This window comes from Numida meleagris, chromosome 1, assembly GCF_002078875.1.
Source record: "Numida meleagris isolate 19003 breed g44 Domestic line chromosome 1, NumMel1.0, whole genome shotgun sequence".
Classification (NCBI taxonomy): domain Eukaryota; kingdom Metazoa; phylum Chordata; class Aves; order Galliformes; family Numididae; genus Numida; species Numida meleagris.
Genome location: NC_034409.1, coordinates 7,559,727 through 7,586,084, shown reverse-complemented (window position 1 = coordinate 7,586,084; position 26,358 = coordinate 7,559,727). Strand labels below are relative to the sequence as shown.

General features: G+C 41.1%; 1 protein-coding gene across 2 annotated transcripts in view; it reads left to right on the top strand.

The window, feature by feature from the left end:
- The window catches only part of DMTF1 (cyclin D binding myb like transcription factor 1), a 28,516-nt gene continuing 8,165 nt past the window's right edge, over nucleotides 6,008-26,358 (top strand). Inside the window, exons 1-12 of one of the 2 annotated variants that reach the window (XM_021384426.1) lie at nucleotides 6,008-6,158; nucleotides 11,682-11,798; nucleotides 12,319-12,438; nucleotides 13,053-13,147; nucleotides 13,903-14,017; nucleotides 16,993-17,069; nucleotides 18,376-18,533; nucleotides 19,328-19,360; nucleotides 20,507-20,616; nucleotides 21,587-21,815; nucleotides 23,502-23,653; nucleotides 25,116-25,331. In XM_021384426.1, the coding sequence (XP_021240101.1) occupies nucleotides 11,690-11,798; nucleotides 12,319-12,438; nucleotides 13,053-13,147; nucleotides 13,903-14,017; nucleotides 16,993-17,069; nucleotides 18,376-18,533; nucleotides 19,328-19,360; nucleotides 20,507-20,616; nucleotides 21,587-21,815; nucleotides 23,502-23,653; nucleotides 25,116-25,331 (1,414 nt within the window). In that variant the 5' untranslated portion in view covers nucleotides 6,008-6,158; nucleotides 11,682-11,689. Of the gene's footprint in view, nucleotides 6,159-11,681; nucleotides 11,799-12,318; nucleotides 12,439-13,052; nucleotides 13,148-13,902; nucleotides 14,018-16,974; nucleotides 17,070-18,375; nucleotides 18,534-19,327; nucleotides 19,361-20,506; nucleotides 20,617-21,586; nucleotides 21,816-23,501; nucleotides 23,654-25,115; nucleotides 25,332-26,358 lie in introns of those variants that run through there. The other variant, XM_021384427.1, reaches the window with a different exon arrangement.

Here is a 26,358-nt window from a genome sequence, read left to right as displayed (position 1 = left end):
AAAAAAAAGTTATTTTTCGTTGTTGTTGTTTCCCAGAAAGAAAGCACTCAGAGAAATCTTTAATCACATTGTACTTTGCAAGACAACCCATCAGCAATGTGCCACAGCATCAAGAAGAGAGATAAAAGGAAATAAAAACTGGGGCAGAACTGCCCTGAGAGATTGCTTAGGTTGTGTATCTGCTATATCTGCTGACAGAAGATCCAAACTACTGTTAAAGAGAGACTGCAAGATCTGCTTGGGCCCCAAATGCAGATTTTTTAAACACAAGAAAATTCTGCATCAGGGGGAATAATGCCATGGATAGCTTTACTTCTACTGGAAAGATTTGAGTTTGAAGTTGAGTTCTGCTAGCTATTTCTGTGATAATCCAACAAAACAAAAATAAAATTGGCCAATCTGCTTATATACCCAAAGTTGGAAGCAGAACAACAACTAGGCAAAGAATTTCATTTGGTAGTGAGTAAAGCAAATTTAGGAACAAACTAGAACGAAAATATAATGTAGATTCTGCTTGATGGTATCTCCTGTAAGAGCTGAAAAAGCTAGTTCCCAGTTCTAGGATATATTGCAGCACCATCTGTCAGCAGAGAGTAGAATTACATGATAAATAGTACGTTTTGCTTAAAGAAAATACCTTGTCCCCTTCAAAAGATCAGGAGCTTTGTCAATATTTTCATGGTAACCAGCACATGGAAAACACTGCCAAAATGCTGACATGAAAGCTAAATCAACCTTCAGCTCCAAAATAGGTCGCGTTTCTCCACTATGCAATGCATCACTTTCCTCCTCACAGCTCCTCAGAGAGTTCAGGATCGTGGTCATACCAGCCTGTTACTGGAATTTCATTGGTGACACAGGTTGAGGAACCAGCTCTTGTCCTCATGTCCCTCTCCTCCCTACACAGCTGCAGTTCTCCTGCCTGCCCACAGCCCTTGCACAACGTCTCTGCAAGACACCATGCATAAAGGGCCTGTCCACTTTTGACTGTTCCTCCTACAGCAAGAACTAAATTTTGCCACCCTCTCCTCAAGCAATGTCTTGTCTCCTCCCCCAGTCAGCACCTCTGATGTTGGTGTCACACAGTAAGCTGCTTCCCAACCGGGATCCATCTGCTCCTCCCATCTGCTCTCTCCTCTTCTCTACCATCTATTTCTCCAGTGACTCTCTGAAGCTTCATTCTTTCTCCTCTTCTCCTCATGCACCCATCCTACAGAAACACATTCACTCTGCAGTGGAGAAGCCATGAAAGCTCATGTTATGCTCCATTACTTTTTCTCTGGGATCTCTTTCTTTCACAACATCTCTTCTGAGCTTGAGCAATCCTCAATAGCCTGCTCCTAACAAATTCTGAGCATATAAATGATCAAGTGTTTTAGAAATAGTAGATTGTTTATATATATAAATACATTTTTTCTATAAATAAGTAATGATATATTTGCTATACCCGCATGTAATTATATGCATACATATACAGAGACAAATCCACATAAATATGAATAATCTCATAAACAAACAGGAGGCAGACTGTTTGCAGGGCAGTACAGAGAGGAGAGGTGTCTTTCTCACTGGGCATTTTCCCTCCAGCCTGTGCGAGCTTTCACGTCCACTCCAAAATTCCCTGCCCTCAGGAGTTACATCTCCACGTCTGAGACAGCAAGATGCAGTTCCTCAGGGAAAGATGGAATAAACCACATACAAAAGCTTAGACAGAGGATGATCTGTGGGAAATAATCTACTGGAAAGCAGCCCTGCACAGAAGGACCTGGTGGGCAGCGGGCTGACTGTGAGCCAGCAGTGTGCCCTTGGAGTCAAGAAAGTCAATGGTATCCTGGGCTGCATTAGGAAGAGTGTTGCCAGCAGGTGGAGGGGGGTGATCCTCCCCTCTACCCGGATCTGTGGAGGCCACATTTGAAGTACTCTGTGCAGTTCTGGGCTCCCCACTACAAGAAAGACATGGGGCTCCTTGAGGAAGTACAACAAAGGGCTAAAAAGACAACTAAGGGGCTGTGGCAACTCTCCTATAAGAAAAGGCTGAGAGAACTGGGCCTGTTTAGCCTGGAGAAGACCTAAAGGGGATCTTATTAATGCATACAAATATCTTAAGAGTATCAACAGGATGGGGCCAGCCTGTTTTCCACCTGGATGTGATCCTGGGCAGAGTGGTGTAGGTGACACTGCTTGAAGCAGGAGGGTTGCACTAGATGATCCCAAGTGATCCCTTCCATCCTCAACCATTCTGTGACTGATTCTATGATTCTGTGAAATAGCCTAGCTCTTCTCCGTGGACTTGCCTTTTTCCCACAGCAAAATTTTGATGACTGACACAAAGATTTATTTTTAGAATATGAATCCCAAGTAACTGCTCGGCACTCCTGATGCCAGTTGTAGCCACTGGGACCAGACGGAGTTACAGTGGTGGATGTTTGGTGGGTTAAATTGGTGGTTTTGTTCTTGAAGTTCAAAGTGACAGTGGGAACGTCTTGCACAAAGCAGACACGACAAACACAAAACACATGCGGCCAAATGAGGCTCATCTGGAACTGTGGATTGCAACAAGCTAGGGAAAAAGATATGATTTTTGTCAGCATCTTTCCATGAAACCACAGCCAAAAGTAGTAATCTGAAATGGGCCCAGCACAGAATACTACATTAAACAGGGCACATGTAATGTGCCAATTAATGTGGAGCATTTCTCTGTGAGTACTGAAGCTCCTTCTACTGTCAGGGCAGAGGAGTGCAACTGAAGACCTGCTGGTGCTCTCAAAACCAGGGGTTAGGTTCATCAAAAGTATAAGCAGACTGGTTTGCTCACTTGCATATGTGAGACTTCACTGTTTAAATCAATTTAGATAGGTTTTAGGCATGCTGATCACAGCCAGCTAACACAAGAAAGGAAGAAATAAAGAGCTGCACAAAATATCTCTGTCACCTCTGCAAATTGTTCTGACTTGGCATTAGGGAGATCCTTATGTCAGCTCATCTCCACTACTCCATCTGCAACTGTCCCAGGAGCCTTTACTCCCTCTGAGCCCTTAGCCTGCACATCGTCTGTGTTGTGATGCTGTTCTCCCTAAACCATGAGGTGGAAGACATTAAGCGATGCATGCATATCTTAGCCAACATAATAACATTATCCTAGCATGGCTGCAGCCTCACTTCTTCCCTAATGAGGAATGAGAGTATTGTACCTACAGGGTAATGCTAATTTAGTTTTTAACTTCAGCACAGCAAAGGGAGGAAAGCTGTGTCTCTGAGATGCAACTGGTCGGTCCAGAGCACCTTGCAGTAGAGACACCTGGTGGCTATGAGGAAAATTGAACTTATGGAAGTAAAAAACAGTATGGGTGGTTGGAAAAAAATAACTGCTGATTAAAAAGGAATCGTGAGGTCCACAGCAAACTCTGTGCTTGATTATTTCATCAACTTAAGTAAGTATGTGCACGTATCATTGTTTCTTTAACACAAAACAAATCAGGATACATGAATACTATTTGCTCCACAGAATAAGAGCCTGTTACAGAGATTTCATCGTTTTCATGAAACACCAGAGAACTGAAGTCATTGCTTCTTCCACATATGTCTGGATTGAACTCACTATAAAGTAAATGTTTCTGAATGTGGCTTATAGCGTTCCTCAGCCCACAAAGTGCTTCAGTGTGACCTGACAGCAATGGTTTATCATCATCACATCTCACAACAACACATCTCAGAACATCACTACATACAAGAAGCCAAAGACTTTTCAGTTAAAATATTGTTTTCTACAAGGTATATTTGGATAAATAAGATAAAAGGAGAATAAGGATAAAGATTATATTTTATACAGGGAATAACATATGGGTAAAATAAGCCTGGTATGAAGAGTCCTTTTTGTGTTTGCAGCTTATTTTATGAGGCCTTTCTAGAACTCCTCACTTGATGAAGACTGAGATACAAGAAATGTCAACATTATTGATTTCTGTACAATCTGAACTGCTTTCAGCAGCTTACTTCAGCTACCTTCTTGTCCCAGCCACACATTTCGTCTCCATCTTTCACCACCATAATTTCATGGGCAACATCTCCTCCCTCCCCTTACTTGTGTCCCCATTAAAATTCAGTCTTCACCCCTCTGCTTCCATGTCCCAAATACAAAACTTGGTTTTACAGATGCAAATCTCAAACTTCTATTTATGACTATGTTTTAATGTGTTCTCTTCTACAGAAGAGCAATGCAGGGAGGACCCTATTCACCCCTGAATCCTGAAGCTGTAGCATGCTCAGGGCAAACAAAGTGACTTCAAAATTCATGGACAAGATGCAGTTGCTGAACCATGGACATTGAGATATGCTAGACTAGATGGGGTCTCTTACCTGACTAGCCTCCCTCCCATTGCTGGTTCAGAAGCACACAGTTCTCCTGGTCATGCTCAGCAGTTCCAGATAGGCCCCTTCACGGCTTTGAAGTTTCAAAGTATTAAATGCCACCAGATGTTAAGGAAAACTTCATCTCTCCTGTTAGCAGAGTTGTGGTTTTTAGAGGCTCTGAATGTGGTTAAATCTGGGTGAGATTTCCAGTGATGTTTCCTCACTGTTTCATCCCCACAGCATTGCATTAACAAAGAGCTACAAAGACGGTAGAGGGTGTAGAGGGGAAGACATATGAGGGGTGGCTTTTAAGTCCCTTGGTTTGTTCAACCTGGAGGAGACTGAGGGGAGACCTCATCACAGCCTATGGCTTCCTCATGTGGAGGAGCAGAGGGGCAGAAGCTGATCTCCCTCTCTGGTGACCAACAATAAAACCGGAGGAAATGGCGTGGAGCTACAACAGGGGAGGTTCGGGTTAGATGTCAGGAAAAGGTTCTTCATCTGAGGGTGCTTGGGCACTTGGAACAGTCTTCCCAGAGCAGTGTCATGGCACTGAGCTTGCCAGAATTCAAGAAGCATCCGGACAAAGCTCTCAGACACACGGTCTGATTTTTGGGTGTTCCTGTGTGGATCCGGGAGTTGGATCAATTATCTTTATGGGTCCCTTCCAACTCAGGATATCCTATAAGTTTCTAGTAATGCCTTCTCACCATAGGTGAAATGATGGCTCTTGAGCAACCAAAATCACTCTTACCCATCTTCGCTGAAATATTCACAAAATATTTGGTCTTGAGAACTACTGCTGGAACTCCTATAAAAGTACTCCTAGCAATTAAAATAGAGTTCATGATTAAAAAAAGGACAGACTCTTTGGGATCACCACAGCCCCTGAGGAAGGCATGCAGAACAGCAATTTGTCAATGGCATGGGCACATTTTAAAGCTTCTGAGAAGGTCTGGGAGAGGATGCAATAAGACAATGCAACCAAAAAGAGGTTTTGTGCTGAAATGCAATGAGCTGATTTCATAAAAAAAGTACAGGCAGGGGGCATCTTTCACTTCCTTGGAATCATAGAATCATTAAGGTTGGAAAATGCTACTAAGATATCTAGTCCACCGATCAACACATCACCACCATGCCCACTAACCCACGTCCCCAAGTGCGTTTTCTTAGAAATCTCCAAGGACAACGCTGGGATACATCCACTGCGCCCTCATTTACTAGGTTGGTCTGCGAGGAAGCCCAGCAGGTGACTATTTACCAAGGGCCACCTCCATGTACCTGGCTCATGAGGTGGCAAACACCACGAGCCACAAACTGCTAGATGTCTCTATTCAATTTTAAAGCTTTTTCTTTTTTTTTTTTCTTTTTTTTTTTTTTGGTGATACATATGTTTTTTTTTCAAGATAAAGAGGCAAGAGAAATGTGGATGGAAAGAAGGGCTTCTAACACGGAGTGACAACAGGAGGCCTTTCTCCTTGCAGAGCACAGAGCCGAGCCATGGAGCCCTTCCCGCCACACCGCGAACAAGGAGAAGTGCTCGCCTCGAAGCGCCGTGCGCTTTGTGGCGCCGCCACAGTGGTTAGCCCCGCGCTGTGAGCTTTGTGGCGCCGCGCTGGGGCGGAAGCGGCGCCCGGCGGGCGGCGGGTCCTTCCGGCGGGCTCGCTGGCTGCCTGCGCTTTGCCCCGCCACCGCCTCTTCCTCCGCCTCCTCCTCCCCCACCGTCGCTCGCTGCCGCTCGGCGCCTCCATCCTGGTACTTCGGAGTCTCCATCCTGGTTTCTCAAGTGCCCGGACCCAAAACAGGAAGTAAGCGCGCGGGGGCCTGCGGGCTGCCAAAGGCCGGGAGCGGCCGGGCCGCGGGGAGGTGGCGGCGGCGCGCGGGGCGGGCCGAGCCGAGGGCACCGGGAGGAGGGAGGCGGCCATGTCCGACCTCACGACTCGGCCGCGGCCGGGATGGCACGGGCAGGGCCGCGCCGGGCCGGACTGGCCTCAACCGGCGCCACTGCCCGCTGAGAGAACGGGAAAATGGCGGCGGCTGCGAGCCGGGCCCAAATGGCGGCGCTGGCGGCCGGGGGCAGCGGGGCTGAGGTGGGCCCAGAGCGCGGCGCTGGCGGAGACGCTTCTCCCCGCGGCCGTTGTTCTCCGTTACCCGGGCGCTGCCGGGCGGCATTTGGGGGCGGGGGCGCGAAACGGGAGAAGCTGGAAGAAACCCCACAGCGCGGGGGTCGGGGGAACGGGAGGACGGTGCGGGTTTTGTGTTAAACTTCTTTATCTCGATGCCTGCCTGTATAAAGGGCCACCTGCAGGAACGCGTTTAAATGGGTCGATTTCCCCTCTCTCGGGCTGTGGTTGGGGTATCCTGAGCTTGTGGCTTTTATCTTCGTTTCATTATTTCTTATCCAGCGAAAGGGATGATTTGTGGTTGCTTGGGGCTTTGAGTGGGCTCTGAAATGTGTTTCTGTGCCAAGATCAGGGTTTGCATCCAAGTGCAGGACCAGGTTTCCCAGCATCACCGTTACACTCTGTTTCACCACGGTTCCCCTTCAGGAGAAGCTTTCCCTTTCTTTCCTTCTTCCCCCCCCCCCCCCTTTTTGAGCTCTCTTTATTCTTGAGCGTGTACTCAGGCACACTGAAGTGTGTTACGCTTCAGGTCTTTGGCTCACATTGTTTGTATGCCTTTATTCACTATTGTTTAGACCCACCTGGCCATTGTAAGTAATACAGCAAAGTAATCTAGAAAATCCTTTTTGATTGCCAGCACTTCCCTGGCAATAGATGCAATTGATTTCTTGACAGTGTGGTTAAAGTCTCGTTGCAAAAATGGACAACTTCTTAGCAAGAAGGTGGACGCTTCAGAATTGGAAGCAACTTCATGCTTGCTTTCTGGGCATTTAATAAAACTGTCTAGGTAGCATTGGATGACTTATCCAAAAGATTGAAGGGTAAGTTAAACACCTTAAATAAAGGAGTCGGACTTGATGATCTCTATGAATCCCTTCCAACTTTGGATATTCTGTGGGAATCGATTTACACTAAAAGAGGGAAAATGTAAGTTAGATGTTAGATTCTTTATTCAGAGGGTGGTGAGGCATTAGCACAGACTGCCCAGGGAAGCTGTGTATGCCCCATCCCTGGAGGCGTTGGTCCGTGGGCAGCCTGATCTGGTGGGGGGCAGCCAGCCCATGGCAGGGAGTAGGAACTGGGTGGGATTAAGGTCCCTTCCTTCTATGATTCTATGAAATATTTAGCATGTGTCTGTACTGTTTCTTACCATTTCTAATAGCCCTTTTGTGAGCTAGTGCTGTGTTTGTTCAACTGTCTAACAAAGCAGCAGAGCTGCGGTTTTGTTTATCTTATGCCTTATACAATTAGCATCCAAAATTGGATTGTTATCCTAAATTTTTGCCTCTTTATAATGGTGAAAAAGTTGATTGCTTAATGCTTCAAATGAAACTGGATTTACATGAAAGAAAGGAAAATATTTTAGTACACCTCAGTCTTACCAAGATTCTTATCCATACCCCTACTCGTGCCTGAGGGCTCTTTTCTGTTATTGGAAGGGGGAGACACTTTCTTGTTTTGTTTTTTTTCTTTTGAAGCAATGCTAACTTCACCTTGTGTATGTGTGTGTGACATTTACGCATGCTCAGTGCTTTTTATGAAAATACCAATGGATAGACTAGCACTCGTGGAGTTCTGTCAAATGTAAATGAGAACAGTTTGTCCCATTGACTATGATATATTCCCTTTTTTGTGATGGCCCACTTCCTTAAATACCACTGACGAGTAGAACTTCATCATACTTACAGGACTGCAATCTCACATTGATACAGTTTAATAAATCTTTGTGTATATCCATCTCAGGTCTCTGGGTCCTTGTGTTTGATATCTGTCCAGTTTGGTCCCCTTCTTAGCTTCTTGCTGCAGCTGTTGAAGTCAATTCCTCAGTGACTTAGATTTAGATTGGAGTGTAACCCATGAAGTGTGGGAAGAAAGTTTTGTGGTTTTTTTTTTTTTTTCCATCCAATAATAGCATAAGAGAATTGGCTCTAGTCATATGGTAAAATCTCCTGATTGTGCATCAGAAGTGTTGAGCTTATAAAAGCTGCGCTATGGAATACAGTAAATATTCAGGTTTTATTAAATAGGAGATGTGTGGTGTTCTGGAACAACATTGTTTCCATTGTGTCACTCTTGAATGAATGCATTGAAATCCCAGCGCATCCTATGTGAGCCTACCCACTAATACTTCAATAGCTGGAAGCCTCCCTTAGTGTGCTTTAATTTTTACTTCATCCAGAGTTCAGGGAAATACAGCTTTTGCCCAGCTTAAAGAGCACAACCTTTCATGTAATTGCTTTTAGAAATTTTAAAAGATATACATCAGTTCACAGAAGAGAGAAGATTTAGTTAACAAGGCATAATGACAGAACCTTGTCTGCAAGGGAAAAATATTATTACTTATAAGCACTTAATTTTCACAGCCCACAGAACAACTGAGCCCATCTGCCCGATGAAGATGATTAAGAACTACAGGAGTTTTGTATTAAAATGTTCTTTATTTGTGACTCAGCATAAAATAAACTTTGATATTTCCTGCCTCTGTTTGCTGTATCTTTTTCAAAACAGATAAGAACTGCTGTATTATGTAGTGGAAAATCTACATTGGCGTTCTATATTAAAAGATTCTTGTGGGCAAAATATCCTTGTGTCTCTTTGGTTGTACATTGAAACCTATTTAAAGTTGCCAGGAACTCTTAAAAATGGTAGCTTTGGTAAACACACCCAACAATCTATCAAGGCACTATAAAGTGCTTACTAAATTTGCATTTATTTCTCAACTATTAGCTTAGAAATAGAAAAATCTTCAGTCTTTGCTGCATTTCGTGATATACATCCACACTGTTAATGCACGTGCATTCAACACTATTCCCTCTCCCCACAAGCTAACACCCTCCTCCAGAACATAAAATTGATGAGATCTGTATCTCTAAAGAAAGCATTGGAATCCAGGATGAAGAAGTGTCTTGGGTCCTGCATTTACAGCAAGTGAGCTTCTTTTAAATAGAAAGCAGTGCATTTTCAAAAGCAGATATTCACGTATTCTCAGTGATGTTATGGAAACAAGGTGATGTTTTGGAAATGAAGAGATTGCTCGTTACAGTCTCACTCATTAAAAGCTATTGGCTGTCATTAACTTTGTTGCTGACTTTTTCATTCGTGGATGTGTAGTTGATGTGCAGGTGTCCATATTAAATGGAACTTGCATGGCCCGTCCCAGAAGATCTCTGCAGTGGAGCAGCCTTGTCTTGCGTGGCTTTGGCCGTCAACCTGCGAGAAATGCAGGACCGAGGGCGAGTGGAGTGTCAGAGCAGCCATGTCAGGGCGTTCTCACCAGGAGAACGTTGTGCTCCCTCCGCTGCACACCCCGTAAGCTTCAGGTGGTCCCTCCTACATCATATTTGATGGATCTCCAGCATATATGCTAGTTCTAGTGTTACTCAACTGAAATCAGTGATTACTGTGAAGTCTGGAGATCTGTGGGCTATTTCCTATTCGCATGTCTCACAGGTTATTGCTGTTGTCCTGGTGTAAGTTCATCTTGAGTGAGCAAGTTTCTTTGTTTCCATTAGTTTGCCTTGTATCTGTGTGTTTTAGTTAATAAAAAAATAATGTCCAAAAGACCCGCTTGGCTTTGACTTCATGTTCTTTGCAGTGAGTTCTCTTGCTAGGTTCCAGCTGATCCATTGAAGCTGATTTGAATTTTTCCGCTCAAGTGAAGGATTTGGCTCTTCCTCATTTTTCACCAAGGACCGATTATGATTATTAGTTAGGGAACTTGAAATATGCTAAATGTTGAGTGTCCGCACAGGACATGATTCTGTTTCTTGAAGAGCCTGCACCTACTGTTGGGATGAATCGTTCTTGGGAGTATGGCAGAAGGTTATAAAAACCCTGCTCAGGCCAGGGATTACACCAAGGGATACCTGTTTCTTAGAAGATCTTAACTTCTGGGACAATGCTGTGCACATCTTTTCATGCTTTTCAAGCAGTACTTGGGATCTCGATGCTGTTGTTAGGCATGGTGTTTCAGCCGTTGTCTGCCTAGATTCCTGTTGCAGCTCTGTGGAGCAGCTGCTGGTCCTGCTGTACCTTCTTCCCCAGCTGCAGTGGAGATCTCAGGTTTGGACGAACAGCATTCTCATCCAGAAAGCACACAGGAGAATGAAAAAGAGAATCAAATTATTTTTGCCTTGCAGAATTTTCCAATTTGTTCACTCCCAAAAGCATAAGTGAAAAAACAGGATTGAAAAGCTGCAGTCTGCTAGGTTAGCATAATTCGTTCTAACCCTTTGGATTTCGTTCTTCACCTTGAAGAGCTCAGGTTACCTCTCTTGGTTCTTAACGGTCAGTGCTGTGACCCTGCAGCAAACATCACAGCTAGTAAAGAGCTGCACTGGTTTTGTCTCTCCAAGAAAATACTGCTCTCAGGAATCTTCTATACAAGAGGGCATCTTTTCTGATGACAAGTTATTATTATGTTTTTAATTGGTTGTGTTTGAGAAGACACTTTTTTGTTTGAGCTAGTAGCAGTATTAGTTTACACTGAAATGTGTAGAGGCTTTGTGTTTCTGAACAGTGCTTCTGTGATGGCAGTGAAATTAGCAGGAGCACTTTGTAGCACTGCAGTTCACTTGCTTCAGTCTGTGTTGCTTACCCCAGACACTTACACCTCTGTAATCTTTTATGCTAATGACTACCTACATCCAGCTTTTCTGGTGCTTATGTTCTTTCTTTGGTGGAGATGAAGCACTAGGAGTCTCAAGTTATTTGGATGTGTGGAAGGAGAATAAAAGTTTGCAACATAGCACTCCGTAAATAGCTCAGCTATGAGCAGTGTGAGTATAAAAATATTTCTCAGCATTGACTGGCTTTACAAGGTTACATAACAGTAAAATTAGTAAATGTTACAAATATCAAAGGAGCAAATATTGAAAGATGCTGAAAAAGCAACAGCTTAGGTTTATATTCCCCCCAAAAAAAGAACAACAGAGTAGATCTCAGATGCTCCTGAGTATGAGTGTTGGGTGTTATTTTAACTGGAACAGTAGCTTTGAAACTACCAGATGTTACTCTGTGTAGTGTGTAAGTATGCAGAAGGAGTAATGGCAGGTAAATCTCTTTTAACTCTGGACTTATTCATGTAAAAGAACAGATGGAGATTTGTCATTTTCTGTTGAGTTTTGATGGGCTGTTTGAGAAAAAGAAGGCAGCATTAGGGGCAAGGTGGCAGTCAAAAGGAAACTAACCTGTGCATTACTCTTTCAGGTTTGAGTATGAGCACAGTTGAAGAAGAGTCTGACACAGTGACAGTAGAAACAGTGAACTCCGTGACTCTGACTCAGGACACTGAAGGAAACCTCATACTTCATTGCCCTCAAAACGGTATGGAATTCTATTGCACAGCATTATTTCTTCTTTTTTTCATTGATCTTACTGTCATTCTTGCCTGCCTCCAAATTAGACAAGCTGTTGGGATTCTGTTTATTATGCTGAAATTCATTCTGTTTCAGTTTAAGGAAGGATGAAGTGTCACATGAAGCGTAAGCCCCAAAATTTTGTAGGTATGTGCCTGACAAGGCTATAGCTGTTCTCATTTATTTCAGTGGAAATATATTCTTACAACTGAGCACATGCACAAATTTCTGTGGGCTTAAGTGTTTTGTTCTGCAGCAGAGAGATGATTTAGGCAGGATAACAGTCTGTGGGTGGAATTCATGAAAGCTTCACAGAACGTGTATGTGAACTGTTACTGCCCGTAACTAATGTTAAAGTCCTGGGCAGTAATAAAGTTCTCAACCAACCTCTTACATTTGCTTCTGCTTTTGATTTGGTCATTGCCTGGCTTTTCTCAAGAGCTCCACTTTGCAAACAGAAATGGACCCATGTATGTTTTTGTTGCTAGAAACTGATGAAGTAAACTCTGAAGACAGCGCTGAACCTCCTCACAAAAGGCTTTGCTTATCAGAGGATGACCAGAGCCTTGATGACTCCACTCCCTGCATTTCTGTTGTTGCAGTTCCAAGTAAGTTGTTTTCAGTTGAAGCAAACGTTTCTGTTGGTAAGAGTTAAAAGTTAATTCTTTGGATTATAAGCAGAATATTTTGTGTTCTGTTTAAAAATTTTATTAATCCATTATGTATCATTTTTACCTCTTAAGAGTCTTGCATGTTTTGCAGCAACTTGTATCTACAGTACTGGCAAAATAAATCTGCCTTCTAGACAGAGGATTGCAGGTACAGGTGTATTGTTTAAGTGCAAGGATTAGAATGCTACCAAAAGGTTTGAAAGGTGTCTCTGAGTAATTGGAAAATCCTGAAGATAAGGCAGGAAAAGAAGCATTAATACAGTACCTGATGTTTGCCCAAAGCAAACATGTTTTATTTACATGTTTCAAGTTAGTTTTCGATAGTAGTCATGTAGTCACATGAAAAACTGAAGTTCTCTGTACCCATATTTAAATTTCATGAACAGAAGGAGCTGATAACCATCAAGATGATTTTACTGAGTCAACAGTTAAATACCAAATAAGACCTGTTTAAAATTTTACAGAGCTAAGGTGACAGTTTGTAAAACCTGTGTAGCCTGCATAAAAATGTTGCAGAAGTAAGGTATATGACTAACTTTCCTATTGTGAAGTTTCAGAAAATGATCAGAGCTTTGAGGTGACCATGACTGCTACCACTGAGGTAGCTGAAGATGAGATTAACGAAGGAACTGTTACTCAGATTCAGGTATGGTAAAACTTCAAAATTGACCAATTTCATGTGTATTGTTACGTAAAGTGAAAAGAAAATGGAAACAAAGAGCAGAAAAGTCTTAGTAGATGAATAAGGTTATTTTTAATACGAAACTGATGTATTTGAGGACAGACCTTGTTTGTAAACGTTCTGTAAAGGTGTAGTTGAATTGTTTTATGTATATAAGAGGTTATTTGAATCTGACTTCCCTCCCAGAGAGCAGTACAGGTAACAGTGATAGATGTAAACCTCCAGTGCTAATTATTTGCTCTGTGGTAATCAGCATAGAAGTAAGACAAGTTTATCTATTATTTCTGCTGTGTTTCTTTTAATTATAAATTGAACTTTGTAACAGAGGTAAGCAGGCTTGTCACCAGTCCCGATAGCCATGCTCTGTTTTCGTTGTGGGCGTACCATATTTCAAAATTCTGTATCAGAGAAGTTGGTTACAGTCCTCTTTCCACCAAAGCCCACGATACTCTTTCTATTCACTATAATTTAAGCAGTGTGAAGACTGCTCTCTACTTAATTCCCACAGCATCTGTCCGTTAAGATGCTAAATCTTACTTTGTCTTTTGAGAAACGTGAATTTACTTTTAATGCCACATCTAAGAGTGGCACTTTCTGGGCATTCAGCAAGGTAACTAGGTGTGATAGTTTCCTTTTCCTTCAAGTTATGCCTCCGTGCTAGATGGGAAGCGATAGAAAGAACTGAAGATTTCATGTGATTTCATTCTTGTCTTTCCAAGATTCTTCAAAATGAACAGCTGGATGAAATCTCTCCGATGGGCAATGAAGAAGTGTCAGCTGTTAGTCAAGCCTGGTTCACAACCAAAGAGGATAAGGATTCCCTGACAAATAAAGGTAGGATACTTCAGTTCTCTGCAGGAATGTAAGCTGTTCAAAATGCCCTTGAGAACATTTTGCAGGTTGCATAAAGTAATCTCTGGTCTGGCTTTTTTAGTGTAGATACTTGAGAAAACCAGTTCTAAAACTGCAGAGAAATCTAATGCATTAAGTTTCCACCATCTCTCTTATGCTTTGTATGCAAGAAGAAAGCTGGAACTCCAGATAGACTTGGAAGGGAAGAGAGGCTGTGCTTAGAGTGGTCACAGTGATTCTAGTGGCCATGTAGAGAATTGCCGTAGGTAATGTGTCTCAGCACAGATGAGGCAGATGGTTGTATGTCTGCCCCATTTGCCTGACTGGGAGATGGGAAGCAGCAGTCACAGGGTAGGTACTTGTGAAAAAAATGAATTTCTGAACTTGTGCTCAGGTTAATGCTGAAATAACCACTGCTACTCCTGAAACTACCAGCCGACAATATTTCTCCCTTTCCAAATACGTAGTCATGTAGCAGTTCAGCAGCTGCTGAGCTGTAGAGGTTTGTTGCTGACTTTTTTTGTCCCTCCACCCTCCCAGGCATGCCTGAGCAACTTAGGTATTGTCAAATGAATACATCTTTCCAAATTCCTCAGTCTTTCCAATTTGTCTTATCCTGAGCTTACTACTTTGCAGAAAAAAAGCTCTCTTCCATCAGTCCAAAGCAAAATCCTTCACTGTTAGAAAACTTGATGGGAAAACAGTGGTTTTCTCTCACAGAAGCAAATGGTCTCTTACACAGTGATTTCTATTCCAGAGTGCTGCTGAGTTAGTGAGAAAGTGTGGATGAGGCACGAAGAGTCCAGGTGTTGGATATGGAAAATTAAGAGGAAGGGAGCCAAGCAATTCTGTGTTCAATATACTCACTGTCCCACTGTGTGTTGTTTCTAACAGCTTTATCCATCCTTCATATTTATTAGATGTATAGAGGTTCTGAGCTCTTCAGAGATCCCTTTGCATCACACTACTGAGGCAGCCTGGTAGAAAGCATGTTACTACTTTTCTGTGCTCTGGGATGAGAGAGAGCATAGAGGTTACCATCTTTTCAGTAGCTAATGGTGAAGGACTTCTGTTGAGAGCAGCACATTCTCAGCTCTGACTGCAGGAGCAAATACTGGTGATCTGGCAGAAAAATGGCTGTACGTGGCTTGATGACCTTATGTTTGATGAGTGTCCTGCAAAACGTGTTGGAAGCTTACTGCATTTGTTCCTTTTTTTGTAGCTTTCTCACAGGCATATCAAGTGACATCACAAGTGGCATTTTACAGTTGCGAATGAATGAGGGCACTAAATTTGGTCATTTTAATTAAGAGAAATAACTTAGGGAAGACCTTTCCACTGAAATATGCTTAGAAAAATATTTGTGAAACTACACTAGCTCTTCTGAGGTCTCCATGAGATCAGCTATGGAGGAATCCCACTACTTATCTCCTCTTCCAGGAGCTAGAAGTTTGACATGTTGCTTGAGCTTATCATCTTATAACAATCTCCACCTGTTAAGATTGCCCACAGGTCTTGGAGAAAAAGAAAGCATGATAAGCTTGGCTCTAAATATGCAAACGTGAAGTACAAAAATAGACTTCCTTTCCTAAAATAGTAGGGTGTTAAAGGTTATTCCATGTAAAGAAGTAGCTGTGTCCCTTCAGAGGTCAGTTCTGGTGCTTTGATAATGGCATGAATCAAAACTACAGTAGGAAGTTCTGCCTCTGTAGCTTTGGAAGAAGAGATGGAAATCATCGTGCACAAGGGAAGTTTTCTCTCATCAGTTTGAACAGAACTAGTAATAGTGCGTGTACTTTTCAATATCATTGAATTGAAGTAAATAGTGTCTTTTGGTATGTTCTGCTTCTCAGCCCCGGTAATTAGCAGGCTGAGAAGGAAGTACCCTGACTTCTCTGAGCAGAGATGGGCAGGTAGCCAGCACTCACCAGGATGTAAACTGGGTCACCAGCATAATCTTAATTATAAGCAGTCACTGCTATTAAGTATGTTAGGAGGGGAAAGAGGAAGCTGTGCATAAATTCAAGGGAGGTATGTCTTAATGTTTTATTGAAATCAAGGCTTGGAATTTTTTCTTTGAATAAAGTGAATTGTTTTTACTTTCAGAGCTTAGCTGGCATTGAAGTGACTAAGGGCATAGACAGAGGAAGCGTGAGACTTGTTCCTATTGATATGCCACTTTTATTTGGGAAATAAAATACTTGGCATGAGTCTTTCTTTTGTCTGTGACCACTGGACACTATTCCCAATGAAAAAAAAAAAGAGGGTGCAGTTTGTCAAAATACACTTGCCTCTCTGGAAAGCACTCCAGTGGGTAGCACTACGCACGTGCTGGGAAGCATTAAGGAATATAACAGTCACATTTTAAGTTCCAGCTTCTTGGAATCATCTGAGTGCATAGTAATTTCTGTGGATTTCAAGACAGAAGTTTTCTAGTTTTTCAAGTTTCAGGTTTTCGGGTTTCTACTTCTTTTTTCAAGTTGGATATTAGGAAAAATTTACTCTCAAAGAGTGGTAATGCATTGGCACAGGCTGCCCAGGGAGGTGGTGGAGTCATCATCCCTGGAGGTGTTCAAGAAGAGTGGAGATGTGGCACTGAGGGGCATGGTGGGGATGGGCTGATGATTGGACTAGATGATCTCAGTGGTCTTTTCCAACTTTAATGGTTCTGTGACAGTTTTGGCTAAAGAGAGACCCTGAAAATGTGCGTTCTTTTCAGCGTTCTTTTCGAAAAACAATGGTTTTGACAAGATGTCTGACTTGTTCAATTTAAATATTTCTTGGCAGTGGACAATTACCAAGTATCATTTATCGGTTCTGAAATAACATCTGTTCAACACCAATTCTAGTTTAAATGCCTAAAATTACTAGTCCTTTTTCTTTAATTACGGTAGAGGGGTGTGTTTTCTGATATATTGCTTTGCTGACTTTCACTTCAGTTTCATTTCTATTTTAAGGCCATAAGTGGAAGCAAGGGATGTGGTCAAAGGAAGAAATTGACATTTTGATGAGTAACATTGAACGTTACTTAAAGGTATGTGTTATAGAACGTTATCTGCCTGTTGGTATAGTTATACCCCTGCTAGAAATCAACTTCCTCCAGCGCTTTACAGAATGTGCTATACATAGTAGAAATTGTCATTACCTATTTGAAATACGTAAGATAATTGTACACAAGATTTGAGACTACAGAATGAACATTGCAAAGATAATTTTCCTTACTAAGTGTTGAGTTCAACTTCAAGACTCTTGATACCGTATCTTACCTGTTTTTACCATGCTAACAGGACGTCTGTATCTGCTTTCCTACCCATAATGTACCAGTATCATAGTTCAGCATAGAAACAGGCATGCAGTTAGCATGCTGACCGTGATAATTGCCAGTTAGTCATATTTGTGGTAGGCTTACAGATGAGAATATTTGAGCTTACTCAGCACTTGCAGCTGCAGATCCATAGCCTGGATATTACAGGTTCACCATCCTTCATTTGTGGATCAGAATAGCTCCAAATTCAGTCCCATTGGCATAGAAATCCTCAGTATTGGTTCTAGCAACTTGTGCCTACCCGCATCCGTATTAGAATTTCTGCCACTAAATCGTTCATTGTGAGTAATACTTTTCTAAATCTAGATGAATGCTTTTAAGCCACTTAGATACCTGAGTTACTGCAATTAGCAGTATGTCTGATCCGTACTTTCCCATTTACTTACTGCAATTAGCATACTGTCTGATAGTTACTGCAATTAGCATAATGTCTGATCCGTACTTTCCCATTTATCTTGCTGCTTGTTTTTTGGAGATGTAGTACTTTGAATAAATAAACTGTTGTGGTTTTTAGTTTAAGCTGAAATGAAACAAAAACTTTCCTTTTATACTTAATTCCATTGGCTTTTCTGTATTAAGATCTGCTTTCAATTTCCATTCGAGCAAGAAGAGTAGCTTAATTGGAAAAAAATTGCTTTTAGATAAAGACTATCTAAGGTTAAGTAATAAATTGATGGAGAACTGTTTGACAACTTTCCCTTGTATGACACCAAGCTAATTCTGTCAAACTATGCTTTTTATGATGTTCAGCTTTTGATAATAAAATAGCTTGGACAGATTTTATGTGGATGAAAGTTAGAGCTTCTATTTCTGCCCAGGCTTCAGTGTTAAAAACCAAATGTTTAAGACTTTTATTTAAAGTAGCTGATTTATAAATACTTGCTTTAAATCTTGGGCTTTCTTATTTGGAATACACAGAAAACTGCATAATGGTATGCTAAGCTTCAGTTCTTAAATGTTCTGCTTGATCTCTAGGAGTCTTCGTCTAAGTTTTTTTTAAAATACTTCCCTTTAGGCTCGTGGAATAAAAGATGCCACTGAAATTATATTTGAAATGTCAAAAGACGAAAGAAAAGATTTCTACAGGACAATAGCTTGGGGTCTGAATCGGCCTCTCTTTGCTGTTTATAGAAGAGTTCTTCGCATGTATGATGACAGAAACCATGTTGGAAAGTACGAAAACCTCTAATGCTGCATGGTTTTACTGGTATGAGTAGAGTCATTTGTTTAATGTTTGACATGTTACGCATGAGACAGAAGATACTAGCCAAACAGACCCAGCTCTTCCTGATCATAAGTGACCTCTGCTGAATTCTGCTTGAACAACCGTGATAATAGTTAAGTTGATGGTATCCACAACTTAAAAGGCAGACGGCAGAGGGGATTCTGATGCAATTAGAAGACTTTGACACAAGCATGGATCTGCTGAGGTATAGTTTCTTTCTAGAACTGTGACCTTGAGCTAATTGCTCTTAATCCGTCTGCCCTTAGTTTCCCTGTCTGTAAAGCAGTGGGTATGGTGCGATCTGGAAGTGCTGCTGAGGACACAAGGTTTTAGTTTTTAAAGATGGTTGGAAAGTAAAATATCATCCCAGTGGTGATTTTTTCAATTCATTTCTACCTTACGCTAGTTGTAAACTGAAACAGAAAGGAAATAAAGTAGCTGTTTGTTTGAGAGACTAATAGATGACATTCTAATTGTGTTTATAAAAGTATATTCACTGAGAATGCGGAGTTTCAGTAGCAAATGAGAGAAATTTTAGACCAGATTACCTTAGAAATGTACTGACATGATAAATGGCAATTGTTCTTCACAATCTCTCCAGGCATTCTGTCATTGTTTCTTAGAGCTGAAATTCCTTAATCTTCCTGGTAATTAAAATTCACTGTGTGGTTAAGAAAACAAAAATGTTTGTGCCGTATGCTTTCTGTTTAAAATGACATCTTTTCATTTACCTGTTTCCTAGGTATACACCTGAGGAAATTGAAAGGCTTAAAGAGTAAGTATTTTTATTACCAAGGTCATGTACCTTTTTTTATATTGAGTGCCTTGAGTAGTCGTAACAAGTTGTTGTGTTCTATGAAATCACTGTAAAGTCAGGTGTAAATTTGAGTTCTTCGACTATCAGAAAGTTGTGGCCTCTAAATTAATCTGAAGAGAAATTAAATCTAAGTTTTGATTAATTTTGCATATTTTCTAGTGTATATTCAGGACTTAAGTAACATGCAGCAAAGTCTAAAACAAGCCTTCTGCTGAAACCAGTATTGTTTCAGATTTTTACAAGCACAATCAAGCTCATTTGTAACTGTGATTGTGAAAAACAGCAATCCCTTTCTTCAGGAAACCTCTGCACAGGTTATTTGTAAAGAAATTCACTGGTCACAGTTAGGATTTCCCTATGAAGTATGAGAGAGAGACACAAATTGTCCATAAGGCTTTTTGATTTTGCTGTGAACCCATTAGGTCTAGGAGGAGGGGCAGAAAGCTTTATCTTCTCTTACAGCTTGAAGAAACCAGTTTGAAGAAACCATGTTGGACTGAAGGAAGGCAGAGAGCATATTACATTGTGTTGATGGATTTGTTTGGATCAGTTTAGCTAGTTTGTCACTCGCAAGGCACCTGTGGCTCCACTTGTGTCATGAGTACTCATGGATCAACATGTTAAGTGACCCCATATTGTGTGTGGAAGGAAAATAATAGTTAAAATTGTGAGGATGATTTTGCAGTATTTTCCCTCATTTAAGTTGTAGCTTGCCTGGATTTTGATCAGGCATTACTTAGATGTCTCAAGCAATCTCTATATTGCTTTAAAAAAAATCAGGGAACCTGTGTATAAGGGTTATTGCATGTTTATCTAAGTATTCATAATGTGCTTACACAATAATCACAACATATTATCTATTTGTCTTGCAGATAAACATTTTATAAGCAAGTATCCTTTAGCTTAGCTATACCATTCAAAAGATTTCTAGAGATACATGGAAAAATTATCAGTGATGACAGAAAATATATTAAAAATACTGTACTGTAGTAACAAAGTGACTTCTCATTCTGTTTTTAAGGCTGTGAACTGCACATTTTTCCTATTTTTCCTATTTTGATAATCTCAACTGGATATAGTGCTAATAGGCATGTTTCTTTTCAGACTGAGAATTAAGCATGGCAATGACTGGGCCACAATAGGAGCTGCACTGGGAAGAAGTGCTTCATCTGTAAAAGATCGATGTAGATTGATGAAGGATACCTGCAACACAGGTGAGGTAAATGCTAGTCAGTGACACATTCCAGTTAGACTTGTCTCTCTGCCTTTGTCAGTAATAGATTAGATGTAAGGAAGAAATTCTTCATTATGAGGGTGGTGAGATACTGGAACAGGTTGCCCGGGGAAGTTGTGGATGCCCCATCCCTGGAAGAGGTCAGAGCTAGGTTGAATGGGGCTTTGGGCAACCTGTTCTAGTGGCTGGTGTCCCTGCAGGTGACAGGAGGTTTGGAACAGGATTATCTTGGCCCCTTCCAACCCAAAGCATTCTGTGATTCTCTGTTTTCAGATGTGTAAGTCTGGGCTGAGTGAGTAAAATGTGAAATCTGGGGACATTTTTAGAATGCATTTAGTATAAGTTTCTGCTGTTTGTCTTCTTAAAGATCAGTTCTGCAGTCAGTTATCCATCATGTTTATGCCACTGGAGCATATTTTATTGAAGTGGATTAAAAACACTTTGCCATGTATTGAATGTTTGTAGACATACACTGTCTGTCTTCATGTCAATTAAGAGACAGCAATACTTAAGGAGTAAAATATTGTTTATTTTGTAATTTATATATTCAAATGGAAGAAAAACTTCGTCAGACCTCTTGTAGTTATTGTAAGCTAAACTTTTTATGTGTTTAATTTTCTTCAACTCACGTAAGTCACATAGCTTGGACCGGTTTGCTTTGGTGAGTATTTTGATAAGTTCTGTGTGGCTTCATTCTTCCACAAGAGGAGAGGATAAAACTTGACAATAGCATGGAAAAAATGAATTATGAACCCTAACCCTATTAGTCAAGAATGGATCATGCTATAAATTATTGGTAAATAGGAACAGCCGTACCTTCTTCACAAATCCATACTTGCATCAGGAATATGATGTTAGGTGATGAAGGTAAATGTATCAGTCGAGATGTCACAGATCAGAACGGAGGGCATCTGCTGCTGGTTAAGTTGGAGGGCTTTTCTGTCTTTCAGGAAAATGGACAGAAGAAGAAGAAAAAAGACTAGCAGAAGTAGTTCACGAGCTAACTAGCACAGAACCAGGTGACATTGTCACACAAGGTGTATCGTGGGCTGCTGTAGCAGAACGGGTCGGAACACGCTCTGAAAAGCAGTGTCGCTCTAAATGGCTCAACTATCTCAACTGGAAACAAAGTGGGGGGACTGAGTGGACCAAGGAAGATGAAATAAATCTGATTTTAAGGTTTGTGATTTCAGTTGCTTTTAAAGGTTCGGAATATGTGATGCTAGCAGGATTCCATTGGGGTCCCTTTTGCTAGTTTCTTAGACTCTTAAAAACTTTAGAAGCTTCCAGAAGTCACTGCTGCATTTACAGTTCCCAGAGATTTATTATTGAACATATTTTTTGTTTTTTGTTTTTTTAGTGAATTTTAGTGCTCGTGAAAGGTGTCAGATTGAAAACCCTGGAGACTGAAGTCTTCTTTATTCCACAGAACAGGTACAGCACAGGCAGCGACCGTGCAAGCTTCCCACACATTGCCCCACCAATGCGCTTTAACCCTTAACTGGAGGGTAGTTCAGTCTCCCTGCCCATTCAGTCCTTGGCCTCTCTGATGAGATGACCAACAAGGGTCAAGTGTGGTGGTGGTTTCTGTGATGTGGACATCTCGTCTACAAAGAACTAAACTGAGACTGCAAATTAATTTCATGTAGGCCGACAAACACTGATTTGGACATCAGCATTTTTGATGACTCCATTTGAACTGGCAACTCTGGTAGTGAAAAGCCTAGTAACTTTGGAAATCTTTTGCTCTCTCCAGTCCTCCTCCCATTTCAAATGCCTTTAACTCAGGCTTTTTAGCCACTGGATTTTTATGGGTTCATAGTCGGGGGTGGGAATAAAAATCTCAGGCATATAGGGGAATCTAAAAATTATTTACAGAGCACTGTTCACTAATTTCCTGAATCTGTTTGACCTGAACTCAAAATGAGTAACCTGATTCTGCATTTCAGTATGTGCTGGTTATAATTCTTAGTATTTATGTACAAGTGGTATCTTTTTAACTCTTAGTACAGTCATCCTTCAGGATTGGTTTTGGTAACTTTTTCCCTTTTTTTTTTCTCTTTTTTCCTTTTTTTTTTTTTTTTATTTAGCTAGCAACATTCAGTATCATTGCTTGATTTATGAAGAGAACTTTCAGAAAAATCCTTTCCCTTCTCACTGTTCACCTCTTTCATGTACTCCACGTACAGATGAGCAGGAGGCACTTCAGAGATATTTATAGTATTCAGACAGATTCTGGTAGAATCCAGCGTGTGCATAACATCTGCCAGAACTGTGCAGAGACTGCCCCTTTACTGGAGAGCCTGATGGGATTAATTTATGAGGAACCATTTGATATTGTAGATAACTTCATCTTTATCTACTTTGGCTAAGAAGCATTTGAGAGGAGGCAAAAAATTTTTTTAAGGATGGATGAGTGTTATTTAGGAGAAAACAGAAGTAAACATAACATGAAATTAATTAAGTGAAAGTTCAGAGTGAATCTCAGGAAGTATTTCCTGCTGTGGAGATGTGTTTGAGGAATGGTTTTCCAAAGAATAAAAGACACAAATGCCATTGTTTGTAATGCCTAACAATAATCTGAATAAAGCCCTAATGTATATGCAATGAGGAGAATAATCCTGCATGGCAAGGAGATGGACTGGATCATCTAACAGGTCTAGTCCATTTTCTGTTGTTTATGATTTTGCTTGACCTCTGGCAGCGTGGAGCCTTGGAAGTGTATGTCGATACGTGAGCTCTGGCAGACTATTCACTAGCATGCCATTTTGCCTCTGTTACATGTGACAAGACCAGAGGTGTGCAACACTCGTTTCGGTCCGGAGGGTAGTTTCTAACAGATGAATCTTTTCTATATCCTGTCAGGATAGCGGAACTTGAAGTTTCTGATGAAAACGACATCAATTGGGATTTACTCGCTGAAGGATGGAGTAGTGTCCGCTCGCCGCAGTGGCTTCGGAGTAAATGGTGGACCATCAAAAGACAGATTGCAAACCACAAAGATGTTTCGTTCCCTGGTAATGTACTAGCTGCACACTTTTCAGAAAGCTGCTTTTGCAAACGTCAAAGGAATAGGGCTGGATTTTTCTGTCTACTTAAAGCACTGCAGGCCGAAAAGTGCATAGCTCTTAGGCTGGAAGTTACCGGCCCCTTGGTTCTACTGGCTAAATTGCACCCACACCCACTCCCTTAAGTGTTTCTGTTGAAACAAGCCAAATTGTTGTATACAACTAAGTAGTAGATTTTGCCAACTCCCCTCACTTTGTTTTAAGTGAGAGCACAGAGATAAGCAGGTAGCTGGCAGGTCACAGTTGATGATGGTCTTTGGTTTAGAGGGCAGCGTCCCCTTCAGTTTCAAGAGGATATGGATCTGCAGCATAGCAGTGTCACCTTGGGTTAGGTCTATTACATTTTAACATTTTAAAGGTAATCTACGTGAGGTTAAATGTTGGCTCAGTGTTGGCTGTAGCAGAAGGCAAATCAGTTACTAGCTGTACAGTGAGGAAGAGTAGAATTGGGATTATAAAGCTCCCTAGATGCGTCACTCATCGCTTTCATTCTTAGTCAGAGAAACTAAAGCCAGAGAGTATTTCAGTCCCTGTGAATGTTGGTTCGGTCCTTCTTTTCTGTTGTGGGGAGAGGAAAAAAATCACAGAAATATAGAAATTAGTCATATTATAATGAAAGGTGTAACGTAGTAGGAGCATGCAGTTGAGAGGGTGTCCCTGTTATGCTTCATATGGTACAAAACCATATGAAGTGTAGTTGTTGCATCAAATAGTTGATAATATAAATACATGACTGAATCGAGAAGATTCATTCCTATTTCCTACATGAAAAATGCTTGTGCTGTCAAGAACGGGAGATGTGTAGCAGTTCCCTCTATTGCATGCTAGAAAAACAAAGGCAACAGCTTTCTCACCTTATATATGTCAACTTCAGAGGGACCAAAGTGATAGTAAGGGAGAATAGGTAGCTGGTTTTATTGGAGTAATGGGCCACTTTGTGTGCAAATTGCAGTGCAGCTGCTGAGAGATTAATGCTGACTCTTCGTCCCTATTTCCAGTGACAGATCTGTCAACTGTATGAATAAATCCAGTCCAGTCTTTTGCAAGACTGAAGGTTTTCCTTCTTGTGGCAACATTGTCTAGCTAGTGGTACAACATTTAATTATAACTTGGGAAGATACTGTGCAAGCTTTTGGAGAGGTCTAAAATATTATGAGCTTTTCTTTATTTTCCATGCATGCTGAAATATCTAGATTCCTGGAGAAATTCAGGTTCAGTCCAGTTGGTAACTATAAATGTATTGCATGTATGTGCTAACTTTCTAGTTTAAAATCTCTCTGAATTCTTTAGGCTCCAACTTCAGAAGGATTTGGTTGTTGTTTTTTTTCTTTTTCATCTTGAATAAATCTCACGTGCAGCATTTCAAATGCCCTTCTTCAGCATACTTGAGCATGAATATTCTTTCTTTCAGTGCTGATAAAGGGTCTTAAACAACTACATGAGAACCAAAAAAACAATCCAGGGCACCAGCTTTCAGAGAACAAACCTGGAGGTGGATTACCAAACACTAACTCCAGTTCGGGGGTTCAGCACGTGCAGATTCGAGTGGCTCGCTTGGAAGAGAATGCAGGGAACACACCGAGCCCTGTGACAGCTTTGCAGATCCCAGTCCAGATTACACATGTCTGTAAGTAGCGGAAATGCATGACTTGCTGTCCTCTAATGAAACTAAAGCTTTCTTATGTTAAGAAGGTGAAGGAGGAGTTTATTCTGCTTTGGTCGTGACATAATTTCAGGTAAGGATTCCTGGGTTCTGTTTACCCATTTCTAACTTCATTAGACAAATTTAGCTACAACTGTGACAACAGGAGCTGGAAGTTGCAATTGGAGTGCCTGCACGCAGGGTCTCTCTCTGCATAGATGGAAGAGTATGCTGTATAACATCTTAGTTGAAAAAGCCTCTTTTAAAAAGGCCTTTTGAGAACATGCAGAAGCCCCTTAAAGAAAATGCAGTAGATACATTTAATCTTCAAGTTTCTTCTGGTAACTCTTGTCCACAATATGGAATATAATTTACAAGATCTTTTGTAAAATACGTACACTGCTGTGCCTAACTTCTGATAAAGGGCATTGAAGCAAGAAGGTATGTAATAGTTTTTCCAGTCCTGCTCCATATCATGCAGTTATTTCTAGGTACAAGCAGCCTGGAAAGCATTAGTTGCTGATTCACACTCATGAGTTCAGCTCATGATCTTCTCTAACCAATTTTTTTAAATTGGTCCTTCCCATCCTCTTAAGTAAGAGCTTTGCTCGTTAGCAAACGTTTATTACCAGCTCTACCCTGACAGTCATTCTTATTGTTTGGTTCTGTAGCTAATCTCATTAGGTAACTCCAATTACTCCAGTCCTGTGACCCCATATGCAGCCTGTCTTCTCCACTGTCTGACATTCTCCAATGTTCGCCATTTGTGAATTTTAAGAAAATATAATGCTTCCTGATGAAAATGTTAGTTAGTTGGGCTAAGAACTGATTCTTCAGAGTATGACTAGAAAGGCATTTGGTAAATAATTTTGTTTATCATTTCATTAGATTAATCTGTCTTAATCTGCTTAAGCACCATCTTCATTTTATCTAGTTCATTTCTTAGAATGCCATGCAGTACCACACCTAAAACTTTCTACTTCTAGTAACACACCTGTAGTGTAATAAATTC